The following is a 24421-nucleotide window of genomic DNA, read 5'->3' on the forward strand; positions in this document are numbered from 1 at the left end:
GGAGGTTTGCGTCATCGCCACGCGCCGGAAGTAGGGGCCGAAGTCGGAAATGGGAGCCCGCCGCGCGCTGCATTTCGTGTTCAAAGTGGGGAACCGCGGCCAGAGCGCCCGCTTCTACCGCGAGCTGCTGGGCATGAGGGTAAGCGAGCGAGCGGGCGGGGGCCCCTCAGCCGGCTGCGTCCGGCCCGCCGCTGCCCCCCACCCGCTGCCCCGTTCTGTGGCCGGGCGGGGCGCGGGGAGCGCTGCGGGGCTCCGTGGGTCGCCAGGGCCAGCGTTAGGTTTGCTGGGACCCGGGGCTGAAGCCGAGCTCCGCGCCCCCCCCCCCCTCCACCCCGGGCCAGCGCGGCTCGGGCTCCCCCCCCCTCCCCGGGTCATGGAGTGACCCCGTTGTCCGGGGGCAGCGGGGGGAGGGGGGTCGCGGTGCCGTGAAGTTTGAGAGCCCGGCTCCGCAGCGGGCGGCCGCCCCGTGCGAGCGTGTCCGCGCTGCAGTTCAACACCCGCGCCTGGCCTGTGCCCGCTGACTCCCCTCAGGTTATCAGGCCGCTCGGTGGTGAGGAAGACGCTGGAGCTCGAGCTCTGGCACGCTCTCGCTCTGTGGGGTCCCAGAGCCCGGGCTCAGCCTGCGTCTGAACGTGTACGCTGCTACCCTTAGCCCCGCAAACCCGGGCTTTTGGTCACGAGGCGGATGTGCCCGAAGCGTTCTGTTGGGGTGTGCTCAGGTCTGTTTCCCGTTAAGGACTAAGCAGGGTTTATTTGTTGCATGTGTTCGATCTGCCAGATTCTAAGACATGAAGAATTTGAGGAAGGATGCAAAGCTACTTGTAATGGGTATGTACCGTTATTTCTCTTTGTAATCTCTAGCTAAACTAAAACATCTGCAGGTGCTGACTAACCCAATGGGCTTACTTATAGACCCTTGAGCATGCTTCCTAAACATTGCTCATTTCATTTGAAGGAAGGAAGAATGTATCTTCTTGCGTCAGTGGTGCTTACATTGGAACATAAGCATTGCCATGGCAGATCAACAGTCTACGTAGTCATGGAGGCCCAGATCTTCAAAGGCAGTTAGATGCCTAAATACCTTTGATCTGAGCCACTGGTTCCTGATTGGAAATTATACTTTATGCTCTTGGGATTTTATTTTATTGTGTTTGTAAATGATATTAGGAAGCCTAGTGCCTTGGGTAGGCATCTTATTATCTTAAGTCAAAATAAATCCGTTAAAATAAAATATCCTGCTACCGCCAGTGGCCTTTCATTTCTTTTCAAAAAGAAAGAGCTTAGAATATATTGTCTAACTTTACAATTTGCCTATATGAGGATGAGGAAATAGCTTTTTGACTCCACCTGGTGAGCTGCTTATGCTCTGAAACATGAACCTTGAGGGCACTTAATTTTATCCTAGCTCTTGCACTATAGTTGCAGTTCCTATGCTTGGATTATGGATCAAATTATGGATCAAATCATATGAAAACTACTGTTAATCATTCTTTTGGATGGCTGTGCAGTTGTGCCTTCCTAGTTACACATTAACATAGCTTAGCAGGGAAGGTAAAGGGGGTGACTTGATTATCGTGCATAAGTACCTACATGGGAATCAAGTATTTGATAACAGAGGGCTCTTCAGTCTAGCAGACAAAGGTATAACATGATCCAGTGGCTGGAAGTTGAAGCTAAACAAATTCAGACTTGAAATGAGGCATACATTTTTAACAGTAGAGTAATTAACCACTGGATCAATTTACCAAGGGTTGTGGTGGATCCTCCACAAGAGGAATCAAGTTTGGATGTTTTGCTAGAAGCTGTGGTCTACAAATCATTTTGGGGAAGTTCCCTGGCCTGTGTTTTACAGAAGATCAGACTAGATGATCACAATGGCCCTTTCTGGCCTTGGAATCTATTAAATTAAGAACTTAGTGGAAAGTTACTGTTTTCTATCACACTTTGTGGGAATCCCTTAGTCATAGTGCCGGCTCCTGTTAGCCGGAACTCATATTTAAAAAATGACTTCTATATGGTGAATAATTAACCAGTGGAACTCGCTGGTGCAAGATATTATCAAAGCAAATAGTTTAGTAAATTTCAAAACAAAATTAGACTTATTTGTAGGAGAGCTGCATCTGCTGTTACGTAAGAAACTAGATAGGAGAGGATAAAACTATAAGGATCCTTTCATGGTTGAGGACATGAAGTCGGCACCGACTGGCATGCTCTTTCAGTGATATAGTATTGTATAAAAGTTTGTATGGTATGGGTTTCTGTACTTTCCCCTGAAGCATCTGGCACTGATTGGTGTCAGGGGTAGGATATTGGATTAGCTAGACCACTGGTAATGCAGTTCCTGTCCGGAGGCACTTCTTACTTGTGTGGGGGGTTTCTTTGTTTGTGTCTGATACTGACTACAAATAAATGTGATGGTTGTCCTAGCCCTTATGATGGAAAGTGGAGCAAAACAATGGTGGGCTATGGGCCCGAAGATGATCACTTTGTTGCAGAGTTGACCTACAATTATGGAGTTGGAGAGTATCGACTCGGCAGTGACTTTCTGGTAAATATCACTTGCTGTCCTAACGTTCTTTTGTTCTTGTTGTGAGCTTTTTGGCTCGGAGTCCATTCAGACTGTCTTGGATGCGCTTTCCTGATACTGTTTGATTCCCTATCCATTTTTGTTCCCTGAGGGGAGTCTTGCAGGTGCTGTTTGCATGTCTTTTGTGCAAGGAAAAGGAAGTGGGGAGAGGTGCTTTGTGCTCATGCTGCAGTTGGGCAGGGAGGTGCAGTTGTATTTGTTCCAGGGAGCCCCTCACTCCCCACCTCACTGACAGCAAAATTTGGAGCTTTCTGATAGATCATTCTGGAGAACTGCAGCATCCCTTTTATTTCCCTGGACTTCCAGCCAAGGAGGAACTCACTTTCTCTCCTCCCCCCCGGAGTCAGAGATGGATGGATGGTCATGGAAGCCACTCTTCTCTAAGGTGGCAGAACTCTGGATTTGAATTGGCCACTGCCTCTGCAAAACCCAGTTGGTCAGTGCTGTTCTGGTGAGCTCTGCAAAAACCGGTAGAGCCAGGATCTGGCCTATTAAACTCCATCTCTCTGCTTCATATTTCCCTGTTGTGTAAGAGGTGTTACAGACAGAGTTGTTTTTATAGAGGCAAGATAACCAGCCTCTCAGAGGCTGTTTAGGCCCTTGTTCAGGATAGCTCCAACTCTTACTACAGACCACTTGTGTAATTATTGCCCCCTCTCTCCGCTTTCTCTTGGAGGAAGATAATTGAAAAGCTGGGGGCAAGGAACCAGTATCTGGGCTGTTGAGGTTTCCTTGACACCAGTAGGTGTTTTACCCCGGGGTACGGAGCAGAGACTACATAGATGATTGCTCTGTTCCTGGCAATGGATGAAGATTAGGATTCTGTGCTGATACTTGGAGATCTATCAGCTGACCAAAAAGATGGTGTTGGTGCATCTTTGCGCAGGTGTATCGGTGCATGTTTGTGCTTTGTATCCTTGCTAGGGCATGACTCTTATGTCCAGCCAGGCAGTGAGCAATGCCAGGAAGATGGGATGGCCACTCAAAGAAGTTGCAAGGGGTATATTTGAAACTGAAGCCCCAGGAGGATACAAGTTCTACCTGGAAGACAAAGAACAACCACAGCAAGGTAACGCACACATACCCTTTTCTCTTCTCATCAGAGACTGAGAGCTGGAACATCAGAAGAGGTTGCAAATCTGGCTTGCCCAAGATTTATGGGGAAGTGTGCCTGCCTCATGTTGTTGCTATTTGTTTCCCATTATCATGAGCACAAAAACCTAGAGTTTAAAACGACAACATACACACCACTAATAGGAAACTATTACAATCTTGCAGATCCCGTGCTAAAAGTAACTTTGGCAGTCTCGAACCTGCAGAAGTCTGTTAGCTACTGGTCTGATCTGCTGGGAATGAAAATTTATGAGACGAATGAGGAAAAGCAAAGGGCTTTGCTAGGCTATGCAGATAACCAGGTTAGTCGTTTAGAGAAGTGACCATTCTTTGAAAATAGTATGTTGTGGGATTGGTTCATTTCATAATGACCGAACCTTAAATAAATAAATAAAACCATCTTACTGAGAACAGCTGTTTCTCTAAACTTCTAAATGTTTGCTTTTTCAGTGTGTCTGCCATCCTGCCTCCCTGCTAAGCACATACTGTAAAAAGGTGGAATTGTCAAATTTGTTAGTAGTTTTGCTCTTAACTTTTAATCTAAAAGACTTAAAGTATAGGCATAATAATGCCCATGCTTCATTTCATATGTAGGGCCTTTCTTTAAAGCAAGCAAATAGCCATATAAAAATGAGAACCCCAGCTGCAACTGCTCAGGAAAGAGGCATAAAGGTTAAGATACCATGAAATATGGTAATTTTGAGTGAAAAGGGAAATTGGGGCCCTAGCTGCTCTTTCTACAAAGAGGTTAACATGAACATGAGTTTATCCATTCAGTAATTTGCAGTCAGACTAAATTTATCAAATACTCAGGGTGAATCATTCTGCTTTTGTTTTTTGTATATGCGTATAGCCTCTCTTTCAAATAAGATGACAGAGGTCACTACTACCTTAATGCACTGGGAAATAAGCATATGTGGCTTTGACATGATTAGCTTATTATGTAACGCTGATTGGCATGCATGCAAAAATGCAATAAAAATTGTATGAATTCTTTTTTTGTCTTCAGATTAGTTTCCCTGCAAGCTAGACTCTTTCAATCCCTCTCTTTCAGTGTAAATTGGAGCTGCAGGGCATTGGCGGAGCAGTGGATCATGCCACAGCTTTTGGGCGGATTGCCTTCTCTTGCCCAAAGGAAGAGGTAACTGATTTCCTTCTTCCTCTGGCCCTTTCCCATATTATGGGGGCTGGCCATGTGGAGGGTGACTCATGGTAATACCGATAGCCACTTGAAGGTCTCTCACGTCACTATGTGAACAAGACGATAACATCAAATGAAAGTTGTGTTTAACTTTCTCTTGGTGAGAATGTGATGGAGATGTGAGTACTGGGTACAGTAAATGATCACAGCCTGATATGACACAACTGACCTTCAGCTCACTCTTTGTTTTTAAGTTGCCAAACATTGAAGCACTGATGAAGAAGGAGAAGCAGAAGATTTTAACGCCCCTAGTTAGCTTGGACACCCCTGGAAAAGCAACAGTGCAAGTGGTTATCCTGGCTGATCCCGTGAGTGATGTTTGAAATAGAGACAGAATAAACTTTAATTCAGTCTCCCCCTCAGGCAATTTCACTTTCTCTCCTGTTAAATCTGGTTTAGGACAACCATGAAATCTGCTTTGTAGGAGATGAGGCATTTAGAGAGCTTTCCAAGATGGATCCCAATGGCAACAAGCTGTTAGATGATGTAAGTAATATATTCTCTGTATTGTTTGTTGGTGGAGAGGTCTGAGCATCAGGATAGAAATGCATAGACTACCTGTATGTTTTAAAATCCCAACACGGTCCAGTGCCTTTCTAGTCCTTCAAAGGCAGCTACACTGAGTTCTAAAGGGGTCTTTCAGATGAGTGCTTCATGCAGTTCTTCAGATGCTAAAAATCCCAAATAGCTTTGGGGGTTTGCCTCTGTATCCTGGAAAGAATTTTCCTTCCCTGTTCTTGTGGTGGCCACTTGGGTGTTACTCCTCACTTCAGAGGGGGCTGCAGAATGGACGATGCTAGAAGTGCAAAGTATCAGTTACAAATCAACCTAAGTAACAGTGGAAAGTGGCTTGTTGGTTGTAACTACAATCAGCTCAGTGCAGTAGAACAGCTTCACAAGATAATGGGCTGCTGCTACAGAAATGACAAGCGGTTTCAGGAAAAGTGTGAAAAGAAAAGGGACGTTTCAGAGCAGGAGACACTGATCCTGTCATGCCTGTGTCTTACCAAATCACTTTGTCGGATACATTTATCTGGTGCAGCAGTGACAGTCACTCACCGTACCTTTTTTAACTTGCTTCTGAAACTAACATGTATTGTTGCAGGGAGTGTCTGTTGCTTTTGTTGTACTGAAGTCCGAAGGTGATTCCCAAAGAGCATTGTTTTTCATTTACAGTGTGGTAGAATTGTTTGCTTTAGGTAATCACAGATTAACTTAAGAGTTGGTCGTTATTGGTGAATAAGTCAGTCATCCAGTCGACTGACGGCAGTCATCCAGTCGACTGACGGCAGTCATCCAGTCGACTGACGGCAGTCATCCAGTCGACTGACGGCAGTCATCCAGTCGACTGACTGGCGCTAACCCAAGCAGAATCCTGGACGTGTTTGCTTCTGTAAATGGCTGTTGTTTGTATAACTTTATCATTATACAAATTGTTCACTTCTATTTGTACAGGCGATGGCAGCAGACAAAAGTGACGAGTGGTTTGCTAAGCACAAAATGCAGAAGACTTCTGCTTAGTTGAAGAGAATTGTCTCATAAACGATGCCTTTAGCTGCTAAACACCTGTAAAATGTGTCCGGTTTTGCAGTCATGTTGTCCCCATTCAGTGAGAGAGTGTGCAATGCCCTTGCAAAAGTCTATGGAAGAAAAGTGGGAAAGTTTTGTTGTGCTGTGATGCACAGATTGAGCACTTGATTTCATAACATGGGGGCCATGGACTTGTAATAGGACACCCTCTCAAGCTTTTCTCTTTCCTGTTGGATTGAGAAAGACCAGAGTTTAGCCTAGACATTAGCTGCATCTTTTCGGTATTTTAGGTAGCATATATCTATTGCAGGATGTGTACTGAGCTATCTTTCTGCAGGGATTTCGGAGTGAAGAATAACTCCATTTCAAATTCACCCTGCTGAATAAGACCAGAATGAATTTACTGTATGCGCTAAAACAGAACGCTGGCAAGGGGGAGGATCAGAACACTAACTAATTAGATTAAACTATGGTATTTTATTCTAATTAGCAGTTCTCTTCCAAATAATTCATGCTGCTAAACCTAACCGAATAAAAATTCGTGGTTCAGAGCTGGTGGAAAAAAGCTCTTTGGAAGTGTTGAAATACTTGCTTTCAAAGCAAAGTATAGGTTAAAGAATAAAGTAAATGTTATATTGATGGTTGGTTCCATTCATGGAAAATGTATTGGACAACTCCAGAACTTATTGCCATGAAGTGAAAGGGACAACATTAATGGTGGTATAATAACAAATAGACTAGTTATGTATGTTACAGAGCATTTTGTACGGTCAGTGGCTTTAGCAATGCTCAGTCTGCTGCACATGGAAAAGAAAAAGCCTTTGGTTAGCTACTGTTTGTTGTGAACAATGCAAGTATTGTGTTTTTATGACATAGATTAAATCTGGAACTGAGAGCTTGTCTACATGGGAAAATTGATTAGCATAATTATAATAATAAATATCTAGCTCTTAGTGGAATAGCTGTCCTGCTGTAGCTATGCAGGTCAGTTTCCCTATCTAAACCCTAAGGCTGACATCTAGGTTTTGATTCTGAGAAAAACCTCCCTGAAGCCAAATGTAGGTGGATAGCTCAGTTGCTATTAGCTGGCATATGATTAAAATGTTTGAGCATAGCTTATCTTTTTTTCCAGATAAACATTAAATAAATCACTGCAGTACTAATGAGAGCACCGTGATGAGCATAGTATAAATGCCTGAATCAACAGAAGGTAAAATACATAGTCCAAGCTTCTTAGCTTTCAAACCATCACGACACAAAAGTGCGACATAGAATACTGGGCAAAATCAATGGGTGGAATTAGACTTTTTTTTAGACACATTAACCAGTATGTTTCCTGCGTCAGAATTTCTAAAGAATGATGCAGGAACTGATTTGGGAAGAACCAATACAGAGTTTAAAATGTGTGACTTCATTGGTACAGCTGAGAAATATGCTCATTACCTCTTCAAAAGCTGTGTTTTGTCTCTGTACTGCCAGTGTAACTCTTCTTCCATTTCCCCACTCAGCATAAAATCCTGGCTCTGTCTCAAACCATCCTTTCAGGCCAGAGGAAATGAGGTTATTTTGGAGAATGTGAAAAGCTGAGGATTCCCTGATAGGCCTTATTGGAATCATTATTGGACTATCATAGGTCTGTCCTATGGCTTCCATGCACCTTAAGCTGCATTATATCTATCTGCTAACTGCAGTGCACCAAACACTTGACATTCCAAACTAGAGCCAGTCAGACTTTATTATTTGGGAGAGGGGAAGAGTAAAGTGACAAAGCTAATTTCAAGACAGCTATCCATTTAAGTGTGTTAATTTAACAACTTGTCTTCTGGGTTGAACTGACTTGAATGCCTGCTGTTGCTGATGGAACTGTAGAATCGGCACGTTCTGAATAAATATCTACAATATACTTGTTGCATATGCTTACTGGTTTTTAATAATTCTCTGGGAAAAGTTCAATTAGCCTCTTGTGTTACAAAAACAAGTGAGCAAAAATCAACTAGCAAGCAAATGTCACCCACTTACTTTCATCCAATTTCTTAACATAATAAACACCAAAATATTTGAAATTAGTCTTTGATTTAAGCAGAAAGGGGCCTCTTAACATTCAGCTTCTCGGTATTTTTTTGTTTCTGAAAGATTGGGCTAAACTTTTTTCAGTTCAACTAGGTAGCAATTGTAAAACTAAAACAAAACAACCAACTTTAACGAGAGACTTGAAAGAAAAAGTAGCTCAATGTTGGAGTAATAGTGGGCCCGTTACTATCCTTTCCCCCTCAGTTTTTAATAGTGGTAATGTTAAGTTTGTTACTGGTCTTTCACTTTGACCCCTGATATCTTAAGAATTTATTCTAATAGTGTCCTTTTTCTTTGTAATTGATACTACACGTGAGACTAGGTATTCAGTATGGGGAGGGAGCTTTGAATTTAGGTGTGGTTTAGATTACATTGTATGCACACTCTGACTTTAATGTATCCAGAGCTAAGGCTAACGATTATATTGGAGTACATGGGAGCTTATGTCTGTGCAAATTATACTGGATAACAAGGAAACACTTGAACAAAAATGATATTTGTTGAAGTAAATGTTTCCGCTTGCCTCAGCTGCCAGGTGCAGATTGCCATTTCATTTGCAGGTAATAGTTACTGTTTAACATAATCTGCTATATACAGGGGTAACAGGCCTGGAAGAGGGAAGCTGTAGAGAGGAGTGTGTTAAATTTCTTTTGCTGTGGTTTCTTATTTCAACCTGCTTTCATGAATGCACACATCAAAAGAGTTAATCCGAGGCTCTAATTATTTTGGTCCTCTACTGTAAGACAAAACTTATTAACCTTTTCTCTTGCAGTGTGCAGTACTATCAGAACCCTAAAAGTCACTGCATCATCCTGTCTAGGTCTATGATCTACACAGGAGAAAGGACTGCTTGGAATTTCTTTCAGTTAAAACATCTGTATTTATATTGTGATGTGAAAATGCACCAAACCCCTTGGGCCTCACACTCTGCCTAATACTACAGATTTGTCTAATGCTCATATTGAAATGGACTGTGAACATACAGTAGGTGTTGGGAATAATATGCTCAAACTTATCTCTGGAGGGTTGGATCTCAGCTGTTGTTCACTGAGACATTCTCAAAGCCCAGTTTGAAACTGTTTAGTTCTGAGCATGTGCTGGATATTGTCTTAACCTACTATTACATCTGTTCACTTTTAAAGGGATAGTGTCAAAGACCCTTTTCAGTATGGGTGCAGCTGACTATGGAAAGCTATCAAATACAGTCAAAACAATAGCAATATTTTCCATCACGTTCCTTAATGTACAGTAAGCTTAAGTATCACTTCTAACTCAGTTAAGTGCAACGTTTCCAGATAGTAATGTCACTTTCAAATGGAGGGTGTTGTTTAAGCCAATACGCTTTTGTAGTTTATCAATTAAGTCTGAATTATTGGTAACAGTTTCATAGACTTCTTCAGCAATGGCTGGCCTATTCTTAAACTGAAATGGACTTCCACAGTTGTGTGAACTTTCAGATAGCAGCGTGCTGTAACTATCTCTGCAAAGTGAATGCTCCGGGTGTCTCAGCGCCCTCCTTCTCTTGCTGAGCCCCCCTTCTGTGGTGCCTCTAGGGTGAGTCACAGCCTGGGTCCTGCATGTGATGACATCATAATGCTGGGGAGTGCCTGAAACAATCAATGGGGAGGAGAATTCCCTGACTATCTCAGCCAGGCAGTGCTGCCAGATGCCTGAAAAGCTCTGCCTGGATTGAAGTGCCTCAAATACCATACAACTAAAACATAACATGATGTGAAGATGCATTAACCACACACAAAGCTTCAGACCCTGTGCATGACACTGTAATGATCTGGCTCTAATTTTTGTATTGAAATGGGATCTGAATGTACTCCCAGTGTCAGGAGTAGCATGCTCGCTTTTATTCTCAAATGGTTGGATCTCAACCTATCAGTTCACACAGCCCAGTATGAAATTATATACATCAGTGTGATGGTGTCTGGTGCCCACAAACAAGGGCCCGAGGCTCCTAAGTGTTGTACAAACACACAACAAAGAGGTGGGTTCATTTTAATAATGTGTTGGATGCTGTAACAATCTCAGGCTAAGCTCTGGGTTTATCTTTGTATCATTTACCTTTTAAAAGACACAGTTGGCAGGACAGCCAGGAAAGTGAAATGGAGACTTTCTTATTATTAAACTCAAACCAGGTGGCTGCTGTTTGAACTTGGACTTTGACTACAATGAAATGTGGCTGTCACTGACTGCAGTTCAATTTTAAAATCCAGCTTTTCATGACTGGTAAAAATTTAACGGGTGTGATCATCCGTGCCAATGACAAAGTTCCTTCTGTACACTCTTCTATATATTGTCCTAAAGCCTGCTCCTTAATGTAGTTGGAGGCCTGATCCTCAAAGGTCTTTAAGTGCCTAACTCCCCTTGAAATCAATGGGAATTAGGTGCCTAAATACCTTTTGTGGATTTGGGCCTAAACACATTCCAGTCATGCACAAAGTCACTGGTGTTTGTCATGTGTCTCTTCTTTCCTCATCTCAGCAGGGGCAGCGTGCATGCAGTGAAGTGGGGTTTGGGTGTCTGTTTTTTTCAATTATATATTAAATACATGCCACTTTACTATAGGTTTGTTACAGAGGGCCAGGTCAAAGAAATACACCTTGCACTTGGGGCAGAAGATGGTGAGGTTTGGTGTGGTTCCTTAGTTGGTGGAAGAGTTCATTCCCCAGCCTGGGCTGGTCTATAAGACCGTTCTGTCTTCTGTAGTAGATGAGTTTAAGCTCGTTGGAAAAAGTTCCATTGAATCAGAAGAGCAGAGTGGCCAACCGCTGTCTACATCCCAACCTGCTGCTGTAAAGTAAAGTGAAAATGGAATTCTACCCATTACAGCAGCAGCCGTGGTGCTGCATGTGTGAAGGGCACATGGAAGGTTTTGTAAATAACACACTTGGAAGTAATCCTGTTTTGTTTAGAGGGGCAAGTACCTGAAAAGGGCAACTGGGATGGTGAGGAATTCATCTGTTTCTTGGTCCTTGGCATCATCATTCTAATGTCATCACAATCTTTGCCATAGCAATTAACTTATAGTGGGAGTGAGAGCTGCTGACTTCTCAATGAGCCCCCATCATACAGTTTTTATTTGCATATATCTAGTAACAACGTCCCACCCTGGCACCAGTGAGAGAGAGACGGAATGGTTTCTAAATCAAAGGTTTGCCATGGGGTTGTATCGCTTTAGCTTGCTAAACTGATATGCTTCGTTAGGAACTGAGCTTCAGCACAGAATCTGAAGCGTTAAAAGGAAATTAAAGTGGAGAGGGAGAGATTGTGTCTAGATTAATCCTGGCCTGTTCTGGATTAATGATTGCACAACATTTGACCTTGTAAAGGCTGCCTGTGGTGTGTCTTCTCCACACCCCAGGATTACATATTGGCAATGTGGTTTCTTATTTAATTATCTGGTTTCCACAGGCCCATTTTAGTAGGGGAGAAACTGTACAAAGTGCTGTCCAATGCACAAAGTCAAACAGCCCATCACGTTCCTTTATGTACAGTAAGCTTGAGCAGCACTTGTAACTCTGATAAGTGCAACACTGATAGACAGTAATGTGTTTTTCAAAGGGAGGGTGTTCCTTTAAGCAAATACACTGGCTTGTGAAGTAAGCCTCTTAAGTATCGGTAAGAGTTTACCAGAAATCATAAACAATGATTGAACGATCCTTATCCTAAAATGAACTTCCGCACTCGTATAGACTTTCAAAGGCCATGCACAACTTTTTCAGTCATATACACTCCATGGCTGCTGATTACAGTTGTATTGGCTTGGCAGCTACTCTACATTGATCTAAGGGGTGAGAGGAAACTCCCTAACAGGGATGTTGGGTCAAAAGCCTGCTAATGCCACATGGCTGCCTGATATCTGTGAACACTTAATTTTTAGCTACGTGCTTTTTTTTCAGTTCTTCAGCTTTTGCAATGTAATTCTTCATGGCATCAGCCTTGCTCATCCCTTTGTGTCCATTCCAGGCCTCCCATTTGGCTTTGCCTATTACATCAGTTGGAGCAGGGCAGGGGATGTTGATGTCCCCAATGGTGGCTTGTTTGTAGAGACTGTAAATCTCCAGTTTTTCTTGGTCTGAGATCGGCACCTTCATTTCCCGGACCATAGCAGCAGCTTTCTCAAATTCCTCCTGAGACATGGTGAGAGCTCAGCGTCAGGACTGCTCCTTTCTTCCGCTGTAGAGGGCTTGCCAAGATCCTCAAGGGTTGACCCAGGCCACGACAACTGGAATGAAGGAGAGTTGCAACAGCAGAGTAAGATTTTTTTAAATGCCCCAATGAAAGACCGTGCAACTGACTGTAGCAGGAGCAATACAATTTTCAAATGGCCTTAAAATTAATCCCAGATTGGGGGATTTAGCAGATTTTACAGATTTTTACAGTCAATTCTTCTTGGACCGAGCATTACTTTCCCTTTTGGAGACAGGCTCTTGGGGTCTGTTTCTCTCTATGTATAGCAGTTAGTCTCTCTACTGTGATGAACATGGTATAAAAATATAGACCGTTTATAAATATGGCTGGTTTGTAAAATGTGTGGCCATCTATTCATCAGAAATCTGCTAAACATATGGACAGGTTTAGTCTGCCTTTGTAACCAATGTGGAAGAAGGTCAAAGGAAGGCAATTATTCAAAGAAAACAAATTTAGCTAGGAATTTGGTCTTAACTCTATCTGTGTCAGTCTGGGTTTCAGTGGGGTTGCTCTGGCTTTCTGCCAAGAGGAATTTAACCCGATGTGCCTATGTATTGGCAGTTTGCCTAGGAAAGAAGCAGTGTTGCCAACTGTTCTACTATTTGGTGTTTTTTCTTAAAGCCCCAGCTGCTGGAGTCAGGTGAGTATCCCAGTCTCAGCTTTCATTTAAGAAGGGGGTAGAAAAATGTAAATTTCTATCCCTGATCATTGTGGAGAAAAACTTGAAGATGTGACTCAAACATTTAAAAATCCAGAAGGAAAATAAAAAGAGCCCAACTATTTATTATTTTTAAAGTTAATTTTTATGGGGCCTGACATGATTTTGGAAGCCTTGAGTTTAGCAATACTGGAAAACAACCACAAACAAACACAACCCCACCATATCCCCATGCTGAATTTTTGTGCCCCGAATGAGACAGTCACGTAAACAGTGGAAGTTTTTGTCCTATACTAAAATAGATATTTATAAAGTGCCCTGTCATAGTACCTAGCTAAGCAATGCAAATATGACCATTGGTTATAGAGAAGTACTTTAATCAATTGCTGGCTGCTAATAGGTTTAAGTTAAGTTCCTTAAGAGGCCTGGGCCCTCTGTTTCAAAGCTAGGATCACCTAAATAAGAGTGGCCGAGTTTGCTCAGCATCTCCTAAAACCAGGCTGGTTTGACTGAGATGCCTCAACTTAGGCACAAAAGGTTTGAACACTCTTAGTGGGGTGGTTCTCCCAGCCCCCTTTCATTCCATTTAAAACTGATGCTCTAAACACACACCCCACCCCCCAGTCTCAGGGGTATCCAGGATTCTTTGAGTCGCAGAAGCTGAGAGCTCCCGGCCCCACATGCTGAGGAAATCTGAAGTGTCCTGGGGAAGCGAATCTCCCTCTCCAGGACTCAGCCGGGGTAAGTCAAGATGGGGAGCAGGGAGCTGAGAGTTTTAGGAGGGGAAGATTTTCAGTGTCTCGGTGCGTGATCTGGGGGGGGCCTTAGCAGCAGAGGGGCTGACGGGGATCCCCAACCAGTGTCTCCCCCAGGAATTGAAATGGGGGGGGGGGTGTTCAAATTTACAGGGTGGGAGTCAGGGCCGCTGAGGGGTGAGACTGTGAGGGTTAAGGTGGCTCTATGGCACCATAGTAAAAACTGAAAAATGTTTCATGACCATTTAATTAGATTTAACTCATGTTTTAAAATCATCACAAATATTAAAGTTGGCTACTCAAGCCTTCTATGAAGCACTATGTCTACATCCTTCTTGGTTTCTTATTATAATTTTGCATAACTCTGTTGTTGAACTTCTTGAATGCAATGCGTTCATCTCTGGTGGCTTCTTGTGTGTCCGGTACTTCCATTCCTTCAACTGATATGCTCATTAGTTCATTTACATGATCAGGCAGAAGGTGACTTCTTTCAGAACACAAAATTCTATTCACTCGAGGCAAAAGAATGCTCGACTGTAGCTGTTGTGACTGGGAGTAGCAAGAGATGAATTTCTACTTCTTTCATCCCAGGAAACATGGCACAAAGATTGGGTCAAGCCACTAGTGATGATAAAGAAGATGAAGTCAAATCTTCATTCATTCGTCGTACGATATTCCACTGTGTGTTCAAATTCTCTATTCTGTCCTGAGCACACGGCAGCCCCATTGCTGGTAGTGCCTCACTCCACTCAACTGTCGGTGTTTTATAGGACAGGGATCTGTAAAAGCTACGTAGAGGTTGAGTAGAATCTATAAGTCGCTGTTGTAGATTTTTAAGAATCAAGTCTGTGTACTTTTTCAGTTGTCTTAACAAACACTTCTTGTCCTCTTCACTTAAGGATTCAATATAAATGCCTTCATTACTCAACTTCTGGACTGAAGTCTTTGTTCTTCCAGTATTTTTTCAGTGGATAGCTCTCTGATTGATCCAAATGTAGCTTCTATTGCTGGACAAAGATCTACTACTGTTGTAGCAGATGCCTGGGTGGCCATTGTTTAATGACCCAAGTGGTTTTAACAGTAGACTTACAAAGGAGAGAATGGCAGTAGTCTTCTCTGAATGTAGTAGCAAAAGTAATCCACCAGTCTCACTACTTAGATCCATCCCATCTTGGTAGATACTTTTCAAAGCCAGTAATAGTATCTGGAGTAATTTTAAGACAACATCCAAGGATCGCTCATGAGAAAGCCAGAGAGTTTTCCCAGGTTGGACTAATTTGAACTTCAGTCCCAGTGTATCTTCTATATTTTCCAAGATATTCAGTCTTTTTGGACTCTTGCTGAAAAAAGAATATAATGAAAACATTAAATTTATAGCTTTTTAAATGTCTTTTGAAGAGTCTGCAGCTCGTACTAGCACTAGTTGGAGTAGATGGCCTCTGCAGTGTGTACAGGAGAGATTAGGGTTATGCTTTTCTCTGAGCAAAGCTTGTGCTCCACCATGTCTTCCAGAGAAGTTTGCAGCTCTCTCAAATGCACAAGCAGCCATCTGTTTGGGATCCAATTGACAAGCATTTAACTCTTCTAAGATGTGGGTTGTCACAGATGCAGCTGATGTGTCTTCTATAACTTGAACATCTAGAAATGCATCTACTGGCCTATCACTGACCTCAAGATAACGTACACAGTGACTTAATACTTGATGCCCATTTGCATCAGTGTATTCATCAGCTATGTATGCAAATTTTTTTGTGGTGAGAGTTCTTCATTCTTTGAACTGTTGAGTCTTTTCACTGTTGCACCACACGCGTCTAGCCAGTCAGTGGAGTTTCCTGCAGAAAGACAGCGAGCATTTGCTGTTCTTGTTCAGAATCAGTGTTCAGCTTCAGGATGAACAAGTGACCATGTACTTAACATTGGCCTCCAGTTTGTAGTGGGTGGTATCTCTTGCTTAAATAGACAGTATGATGTCGCAGCCCTGTGTGTTCGCATGAACTGTGTTGTGTCTCTAGCATTCTTAACAGCCTCATTAACACTCACTGGTGTTGTCCTTCGTCAGTGGAGACTCAGAGTTCAGAGGTGCTTTCACATGAGTTCACCTCCCAGGTGGGGGGCAAGAAGGCACCTTGCTCATTCCTCCAGCTGCTCACTGTTCGCTCTGGCCACTGTTATGTGTTATGCCACCGTTCACTCCATCGCTCTGTTGCCAAAGGCCCTCCGCCATCACCTTCTGCTGCCACCTGCCACTGTGACCTCTGCGAGTTGGTCTCTTGAGGTTCCACCCAGCTCTCTGTGATTTCAGCTGAGCTCTACGGGGGAGGGGGGGAACCTCGCTGCTAGTGCAGACTGGGCCATCTCTTCCACAGAAACACTGTTCCCCAGCAGGTCTAAGCACTTTGACCTGATTTGAGCTGCAGTGGTCACTTAACAAAACAAAAGACTAGCTCTGGAGCCTAATCAGCTGTCTTTAAACAGGTTTCAGAGTAGCAGCCCTGTTAGTCTGTATCTGCAAAAAGAACAGGAGTACGGGGGGCACCTTAGAGACTAACCAATTTATTTGAGCATAAGCTTTCGTGGGCTACAGCCTACTTCACGAAAGCTTATGCTCAAATAAATGTTAGTCTCTAAGGTGCCCCACGTACTCCTGTTCTTTTTGTCTTTAAACAGGGGAGAGAAGGGCAGGTCAAACAGTACTTGTGACTCAGGGAGACTATCAAGCAAAACCCTTGTCCCCACCCTCTCTTTTGATGCCCTCAATCAGCAGAGGCTAAGGACAGTTCTACTGCCCTTTACTCCTGCAATAAGACCAACACCATTTCATTACCCCCCTTCCCCTCCCATTCAAGTGATTTATAACCCAACCCCAGCCAAAATCTATCACTTAGGCAATGCAGCTCTGTTTGCTGGATACCTAAGTAGATTAGGTGTGAATGTAAATACAGTGTGGTCTTGAAGCCTTTCCCCCCAGCTCATCAGGAGCTGCCAGGGAGAACTGCTTTAGACTTTGCTTTCACATTTGAAATTATTAGGTAGGCCCATGTCACCAAAATGAATGCACTGACATGGTCACAAAAAAACAACAACTGTAGACGGAAGCTAGTCCATGTCCCTGCTTTTCAAATCGATTATACTTTTTCAGATACACGTATTTTATCATACACTGTGCGTGCTTTCAAAGCGTGTATTAATGTTTCAGTTTCAAGTCACCTTTCCAGACAGTCACTGAACAGGCCCCACTGCATGTAACTAGTTCACAGAACCGGGGTTGGGGGGGAAATCCCCCTCCCCAACCCAGGAGCCGGGCGAGAGCGGGCGGGATCTTACCGGCGGGGCACTGACCTGCGATCCCAGGCCGCGCCGTGCAGTGCTGCGCAGCCGCCCGCAGAGCCCGCTGTGCCGCCTCTCGCCGCCGGGAGCCCCGGGTGAGCCGCGGCCACGTGGCTCGCAGGCGGCGGCTGGGCCGGAGCGTCACAGAGCCGGGCGCGCCGAGCTCACAAGCGCCGCCTCGGGCAGCCGGGACCGGGGCCGCCCTCGCCCTGCCGGGGCCGCCGCCGCCTGCGCCGGAGCAGCGGACAGGCCGGGCCATGGAGCTAGGTGGGTGCTTGGCTGGCGGCGCGGCTGCCCCCGGCTCCTGCCCGCGGGACGCTGGGGCGGCCCGGCCCCGCTGCCTGGGGCAGCGGCGGGTGTGTGTGTTGGGACGTGCGTGGGGGGGTGTTAGGACGCGCGTGGAGTGGGTGCGGGCGTGTTGGGACGTGCGTGGGGGGGGACGCGCGTGGAGTGGGTGCGGGCGTGTTGGGACGTGCGTGGGGGGTGTTAGGACGCGCGTGGAGCGCGTGTGTGTCTGCGTTAAGCCGTGCGTGGGGCGTGTTGTGTTGGGACACGCGTGGCAGGGTGTGAGCGTGCATCGGGGGAGGGGGAGCGTGTGGCGACACACAGCACCTTAAACCAGCCTCACCTGCCGGGTGTTTAATAAACAGCTCCGCCCTATAAAGTCGTTCCCACGTTTCTGGCCTGGGTAGGCGCCAGGTATCCCAGCTATTCTGGGCCGGTGGTTGGGCAAGCTCCCCTGATGTAAGAGTGCGCCCCCGCGGAGTTGCATTATACAAGGCTGCTGATCCCAGCAGGGCACCAGCCTTCCCCGCCTAAATGGGGACCCTGGACTGAGCTAAGTAATTGCACCGGCTGGCTGAGGAGTCAGCTAGGGGGTTAGCAGATATCAGACCCGAGAGAGAATCGTTTGCCCTGTTTGTACACCCGATTGCATGTACCAAAAAAGGTGCGCTTCAGGGATTGCGATTCCATCTACATGCATGAGAGAGAGACACTGGCAGATCCCTCCTTGCTCCTTCTCTTGTGGCTTATGCTGTTGCTACAGCCTCTCTGACAGTGTGTGAGGAGCAGAGGGTTAACCTGCCTGGACAAGAGGTCCACAATTCTCATAGAACGTTATATCACGGCCAGTAACGCTGTTTGGAAACTGTTCGGAGGGGACAATGAACCTTCTGTGAGCAGGCAATGTAAACAGAAAAGATTCAAATCCAGTAACAAAAATACACACCAGCATCCTACACGGCAACCCCACCTACTGTGGGAATCCAGTGCCAGCCCCCTTGATCTTTGCGTTGGAGATTTACAGCCCAAAGCTTTAGACCAATGGGGTATGTTGTATTAGGAGGAGAATTTGCAGAGTACAGCATGATCAATGCAGATCAATGATTGTCTTGTGGCAGTGTTTTAGCCACAGGACTTCTAGATGTGACTTTTCCCTGGAAGCAAGGCCTAGCCTTTCCTCTGGGGTGGGCGTGTGTATGCAGGATCCTTGCAGGGGTGTGCTGGAATGCAGCTCGCATTTTAGAGCTGTGCAACATTCCACCATGCTGGTACATTGGTCTGAAGGTACTGCTGATGTGTGACCTTGGGTGAGTGACTTCACCTGTCTGTGCCTCTAGTGAACGTGAGCCTGACAGCAGTGCTTCCCCCACCTCCATGAGATCCTCTCTTGGAAAGTGCCGTGGAAAGACTTAGTGTCACAATTCTGTATTTATGTACAACACCAGAGCAGGGCCTGTGCCAAGCAGACACAGAGACTTTAGGAAGCAGGGCCACCAAATTCCTTCCTCTATCCCTCCAGAAGCCCCCGTTATGCACCTTTTGCCACCACAGCAGTGGAGGGGCAGTTTCACAGATTCCTTCTTCCTCTGGGGGTTAGAAATCTTAAGTTCTTTGTCTGTGAGAGAGAAGTGGTGGGGTTGGCAATCTTAGAAACCAGAGCCCTGTTTGTGCTGTGTGGGCAATACTGATCCCATGGCACGTTTTCTAAGAGGAAGAGTTTGTACTGGTGTCCGGAGCCCACCCCCCGCTGTTGTGTAGTGTGTTCAATGCATGGGTGTTGGTACTCATTGCCTCTAGCCTACCTTCATTTCAGTGCTGTCTAATTTGTAAACTGCTTTGGGATTGTAGGCTCTATAGAAACACAGGCTGATACAACAATCATCAGCTGGAAAACATCCCTTTCCCTGCAAGCTGTTGTGCATGCGTGTGTAATCCTCTTTCCCTGACGCTCCCAGGCTGCCCTATGCTAATGAAGGAGCTACTGCAGCGTGTGTAAACTGACCGTGTTTTTGTGTGTAATTGGTATGTGTTGGGCTCCTGTTTGGAGTTCAGGACAATCACATCGTCTCTCTAATCCCCAGATCTGGTGGACTTGCTGCATTAAGGGTTAATGCAGGGTTGTTTTTCCCCCTATAAGATGGAAGGTTGAATTTTTTACTTCCTTGCAGCATTTCCGTAACAATCCATTAACATTCCTCAGTGTCAGTTAGTTTAAGTAAACTGTTTGTATTATAGCAGTGTCTCATGCTAGGTGCTGTGTGTATACATAGAAAGAGACAGTGCCCACTCCAAAGAGCTTGCAGTCTAAGGAGATGAAACAGAAGAAGTTCCAAGGAGTTCCACAGGTTGACTGGACGTGTGTTGTGTGAAGAAATACTTCCTTTTAATTGTTTTAAACCTGCTGCCTATTAATTTCATTTGGTGACCCAGAAGAACTAGGGGTCATCAAATGAAATTAATAGGCAGCAGGTTTAAAACAAATAAAAGGAAGTATTTCTTCAGACAACACACAGTCAACCTGTGGAACTCCTTGCCAGAGGATGTTGTGAAGGCCAAGACCATAACAGGGTTCAAAAAAGAACTAGATAAATTCATGGAGGATAGGTCCATCAATGGCTAGTAGCCAGGATGGGCAGGGATAGTATCCCTAGCCTCTCTTTGCCAGAAGCTGGGAATGAGCAACAGGGGATGGATCACTTGGTGGTTACCTGTTCTGTTCATTCCCTCTGGGGCACCTGGCCCTGGCTGCTGTCGGAAGACAGGGTACTGGGCTAGACGGGCCTTTGGTCTCACCCAGTAGGGCCGTTCTTATCTTTAGAAAGATGGGAGAAGGGCTAGTAATACTTCCTCATTTTACAGACTGGCTAGCCTACGGTCAAACAAAGAGGCTGTGGCAGAACATTGAATCCAGCTCTTCTGAGCCCCGGTCTAATTACAAGAGCATCTTTCCTCTCAGATTGAATTGCATTCATTACCATGTCTGTGTGTGCTTCTCTTTAAACAGGACCCTTGAACATCTGTGAGGAAACAACCGTTCTGCATGGCGGATTCCTGCTAGCAACAAAGTTGTATCATCCCAAAGCGTTGTCAGAGTTGGCCAAATCCGACTGGCCCCTGGTTGGGCAGCCTATAACCGATGCCTTGAAGGAAATATGCACCAGCCGTTCCTCTTCCCCACCCCAACCCAATGTGTGGAAGAAGAAAGCGGTTATCATCATCTGGGCCAAAATCCTCCTTCCCTGCCCCTTGTCCTCTGCGGGCTCCACCTCAGTTGACCAACAGTGGAAGGAAGATGTCTTCTTCTCGGTGGGCAGCATGATCCCGCGTATAAACCACACCGTCCTCTTCGAGCTGCTCAAGGCTCTGAATGCGCCACGGCTCTTTGTGCAGCTGCTGCTGGCACTGCCTGCAGCCGTGCGTCAGCGGGAGCTCGAGCTATTTGTCAAGTACGTTGTGAACGAGACGTCCCTGGTGGACGCCGCCTTCTTCCTGGACGTCTGGTGGGAGATAATGAAACACAAGGAGGGTGAGCAAGACAAAATGATCCTGATGTTCAGCACTCTGGCCCATCAGCACCTGTCCGAGTCTCCCGATGAGCCCTGTCAGCCTGCAAAGAGATTCAAGGGTGACCCCTTCTCCCTGCAGAGCCCCCGCATAGCCACTGGCCTGTTGACAGTTCTGATCGATGGGCTAAAGCAGATCTCCGGGAGCATCGTCCTCCCCAAGATGAAGTGCTGTGCTCTGGCCAACCTAGTGGAGCTGCTGTCGGTCTTCACGGTGATAGAGCGTGAGTCCAGCTCGCTGCCCGTCAAAGCATATCTAGACAAGATTGCATCCGTCGTCACCATCTGGAACGATGACAGCGAGAACCGGTACAACAGAAGGGGTCTGGAGGAGAAAGTGAAGGAGGCCGAGAGGAGCGTGAGCTTGCTGTCCATAGTCAAGCTGTCCAGCGAGGAGCTGTTTGTTGGCTTGAACTTCCTCCGTAGCTTGCTCCAGAGCTGGGGGGAGGAGCTGCAGTGCGTGCTGAACAACCACAAAGAGATCTGCTACGAAAGCTACCGACTCCTTGACAGCCTCACGGCCTTCGGGAAGAACCTGATCTCCTATGCCAAGTCCGGAGACCTGAGCGAGGATGAGAAGGAAATGGTGTCAGAATTGGGACAGATCATTGTGGACTTCCTCAAGAAGATCAATCCAAAGCTGAAAGGCAGGAATTCAGACAGCAGTGTCATGGCTTTGGTTGCCATGGCAATTATCGAAAAGAGGATGGACCGGCACACAGAAATGTGCTCCATTTTTGCTTCTGAGAAAGCCTGGGCTTTTTCTAAGGACTGGGTCACCTGTCTTGTTAAAAACAGAGCTCTCTTCCAGAAACCAGAGCTGGTCTTGAAATTGCTGGAGACCACCGTGACTTTTAGCCTGTCTGCCGATAACAGAGAGAGCAGGGAGCTGCAGAGCCAAGTGGTCAAAACTATTCTGGAGTGTTACACTGAGCTTCCACTACCTGACAAGAACAAGGTGATCTCGGGCGTCCTGGCTTCTTGGGGTGGGCAGGGCTTGTCCTTGAACTTGAAGACTTTCATGGAAGGGTTTCAAGAGGAGCTGAACTTGGCTTTCAACCAGATCACGCAGAGTGCATCAGATCAAGGTCTCACCAAGGCTGTCTCCTCTGTGGCGAGGCTGGCTCTGCTCCACCCAGAGGCAACGGTGAAGAAGGTCTGCAACCTTGCTGTCGTCAACCTGGGAACACACCAGTTCCTAGCACAGATTCTGTGCTCCTTTCCAGCACTGAGCTTCCAAGAGGCACGAGACGACCCAAACCGGTCGGGCAGCCTGCTAGAGAGATGTCTAAAGGAGACTGTTTGGGGGAGACTCTCCTCCGCTAAGGAAAAGGAGCAGTTTCTAGAGTTCTTGACCTTTCTCATGCAGCCAAGTTCAGGTCATCCACTCCTCTCCCCTGCAGAGGTGACCAAAGCCTTTGTCCTTCCCCATTTGAAATCAGACTTTGCTCACATCGAGCTGAGCTTGCAGATCCTCAGTAAGGTTCTGGAGGTCCAGCCTGGTCCAGAGGAACAGTGGCTCAAGTCCTGCTACCCCTTCCCGCTTCTTCTGGGCCTCTGCAAGCTCCTGGATGGTTACACAAAGTACTGGCACCGGTTCAGGGACCAGCACTGCCCTTCGCTGGAGACCAAAGACCTGATTGCCACCACTCTCTCTCAGCTCTGCGAGGTGTTGGGGCAGAAAGCTGCCCCTGCCCCAGAAGTGTGGATCCAGTCGCTGGCCTGGCTGCGCCGGAAGGTCGAGCTGCTGGACTGGACCGTTGGTCTCCGGCTGAAGAAGCTTTTCGGGGACCACTTTAAGAACGAAGTCCCAGCTACCCTGTTTGAAATTTGCAAGCTCTCAGAGGATGAGTGGACGTCCCGCCCCGTCCCGGCCTATGGGGCAGGCAGCGGGCTCCTGGCCTGGATGGAGTGCTGCTGCATCTCCACGGCGCTGAGGGAGCAAATGCTCTCTCTCCTCACTGTTGATGTGGACAACCCAGAAGAAGTCAACTTGTTCAGCAAAGGGTTCCTTGTGGCCCTGATACAGGTCCTTCCGTGGTGCAGCCACAGCGAATGGAAGAGACTCACACAGGTGATTGAAAGCCTGCTACACAGGCAGGTCCTTCACGTACCTTATACTCTGGAGTACGTGCAGTACATGCCGCTGCTCAACTTCAGGCCTTTTGCCCACTATCTCCAGTTCTCTGTGCTCTTCCTGAGAGGATTCCAGCTGTTATGCAGCTCCAGTTGCTCCAGCTGGCTGCCTGCAGAAGCCTGGCAGCACGTGGTGAGACTCTACAGCAGCAGCCTCACCGACCTGCTAGGCTCTGTCAAGAGGGATTCCCTCTCTCACTGGCACTCTGCCGACGACAAGAACCCCACGCAGGAAGTGTCCTTCATCTACATCCAGGTGTTCTGCCATGTGCTGCATGTCGTGGCCATGCTGCCGGATGACTGCTCCGGTGAGCCGCTCCTGGTCCTGGCCTTGGAGATCCTCTCGCAATATGAAACGCTCAGTGCCTCCGACAAGTCCCTGAGCAGCGCGCTCAGGAAAGCCAACGAGAAGCACTTCCTGGAGTCCATCACCGACAATGTCAGCAACAAGGAGCTCCGGGCCACGCTACTGCAGAAGCTGAGCAAGCTGTGAGCCACCCCAGGTGGCAAGCAGGTCACAGATTACACCTGGAGCAAAACGGCGTGTCTCGGCTCCACAGATCATCAAAGTTCAGAGGCATGACAGAATGAGACACACCAGTGTTGAACAGAGCCTAAACCCTACAAAGATGAGGAGAAGTTAATTGGAGATTTGTAAGATCTATAATAAACCTTTTCTTTTGGACTTGGTTTTGTAGCTGTATTTTTTAACGTGCCTGAGAGTGTCATGGTGCATTTAGAAATTGATGTCTGCATCCTCTCTGAAACCTGCCAGCTAAAGTAGCCTCCATTTTAGTTGCTCTTGACTTGCTCTTCAGCTATTGCACCCGCAACTCCAATCTGCCTTAATGTCTTGTTACTGTGTTTGCTGTTAAGGAGTTTCGCACCAGGCCTACAGCCCTGTAACTCTAATCCAGAGAAGCTCAGCCTCCATTGGCTATTCAGTAACTGGGCCCCCTGCTAATACTGTCAGCAAATGGGGCTTAGATCCTC

The 24421-nt window shown here is 46.2% G+C and overlaps 4 protein-coding genes across 6 annotated transcripts in view; 2 read left to right on the forward strand and 2 right to left on the reverse strand.

The window, feature by feature from the left end:
• Nucleotides 1–20822, forward strand: GLOD4 (glyoxalase domain containing 4). 2 transcript variants are annotated; one of them, XM_073315596.1, is made up of 9 exons: nt 1–139; nt 779–828; nt 2428–2548; nt 3512–3656; nt 3866–4002; nt 4755–4841; nt 5096–5209; nt 5301–5387; nt 20734–20822. In XM_073315596.1, the coding sequence occupies exons 1-9, from the start codon at nt 50–52 to the stop codon at nt 20740–20742; spliced, it is 840 nt and encodes a 279-aa protein (XP_073171697.1). In that variant the 5' UTR covers nt 1–49; the 3' UTR covers nt 20743–20822. The 2 variants fall into 2 exon arrangements, with proteins under 2 accessions (XP_073171697.1, XP_073171696.1); XM_073315595.1 differs by lacking the exon at nt 20734–20822 and adding an exon at nt 6357–8334 and having other exon boundaries at nt 2–139.
• Nucleotides 778–24113, forward strand: GEMIN4 (gem nuclear organelle associated protein 4). Of its 2 annotated transcripts, none has more exons than XM_073315570.1 (2): nt 778–828; nt 20734–24113. In XM_073315570.1, exons 1-2 carry the CDS (start codon nt 789–791, stop codon nt 23919–23921), a joined length of 3228 nt encoding a protein of 1075 aa, XP_073171671.1. In that variant the 5' UTR covers nt 778–788; the 3' UTR covers nt 23922–24113. The 2 variants fall into 2 exon arrangements, with proteins under 2 accessions (XP_073171671.1, XP_073171672.1); XM_073315571.1 differs by lacking the exon at nt 778–828 and adding an exon at nt 17541–17711.
• On the reverse strand, nt 11433–12652 carry LOC140899696 (diazepam-binding inhibitor-like 5). The gene has a single exon (XM_073315604.1). It carries the CDS (start codon nt 12650–12652, stop codon nt 12383–12385), a length of 270 nt encoding a protein of 89 aa, XP_073171705.1. The 3' UTR covers nt 11433–12382.
• Nucleotides 12650–24421, reverse strand: part of TLCD3A (TLC domain containing 3A) — a 20812-nt gene continuing 9040 nt past the window's right edge. The window contains exon 6 of the mRNA XM_073315598.1: nt 12650–12738. The gene's annotated coding sequence lies outside the window, so the exon portion shown is untranslated. The remainder of the gene's footprint in view (nt 12739–24421) is intronic.

This window comes from Lepidochelys kempii, chromosome 17 (genome assembly GCF_965140265.1).
Source record: "Lepidochelys kempii isolate rLepKem1 chromosome 17, rLepKem1.hap2, whole genome shotgun sequence".
Classification (NCBI taxonomy): domain Eukaryota; kingdom Metazoa; phylum Chordata; order Testudines; family Cheloniidae; genus Lepidochelys; species Lepidochelys kempii.

What these genes read in the sequence shown, in the direction of transcription:
- GLOD4 (XM_073315595.1), top strand. Translation starts at nt 50, where the DNA reads ATGGGAGCCCGCCGCGCGCTGCATTTCGTGTTCAAAGTGGGGAACCGC. An exon ending in TCTCTTGCCCAAAGGAAGAG is followed by an intron (nt 4,842 to 5,095) that starts GTAACTGATTTC and finishes TTTGTTTTTAAG; the next exon opens with TTGCCAAACATTGAAGCACT. An exon ending in GCAACAAGCTGTTAGATGAT is followed by an intron (nt 5,388 to 6,356) that starts GTAAGTAATATA and finishes CTATTTGTACAG; the next exon opens with GCGATGGCAGCAGACAAAAG.
- GEMIN4 (XM_073315570.1), top strand. Translation starts at nt 789, where the DNA reads ATGAAGAATTTGAGGAAGGATGCAAAGCTACTTGTAATGG. An exon ending in TGCAAAGCTACTTGTAATGG is followed by an intron (nt 829 to 20,733) that starts GTATGTACCGTT and finishes CTCTTTAAACAG; the next exon opens with GACCCTTGAACATCTGTGAG.
- LOC140899696 (XM_073315604.1), bottom strand. Translation starts at nt 12,652, where the DNA reads ATGTCTCAGGAGGAATTTGAGAAAGCTGCTGCTATGGTCCGGGAAATG.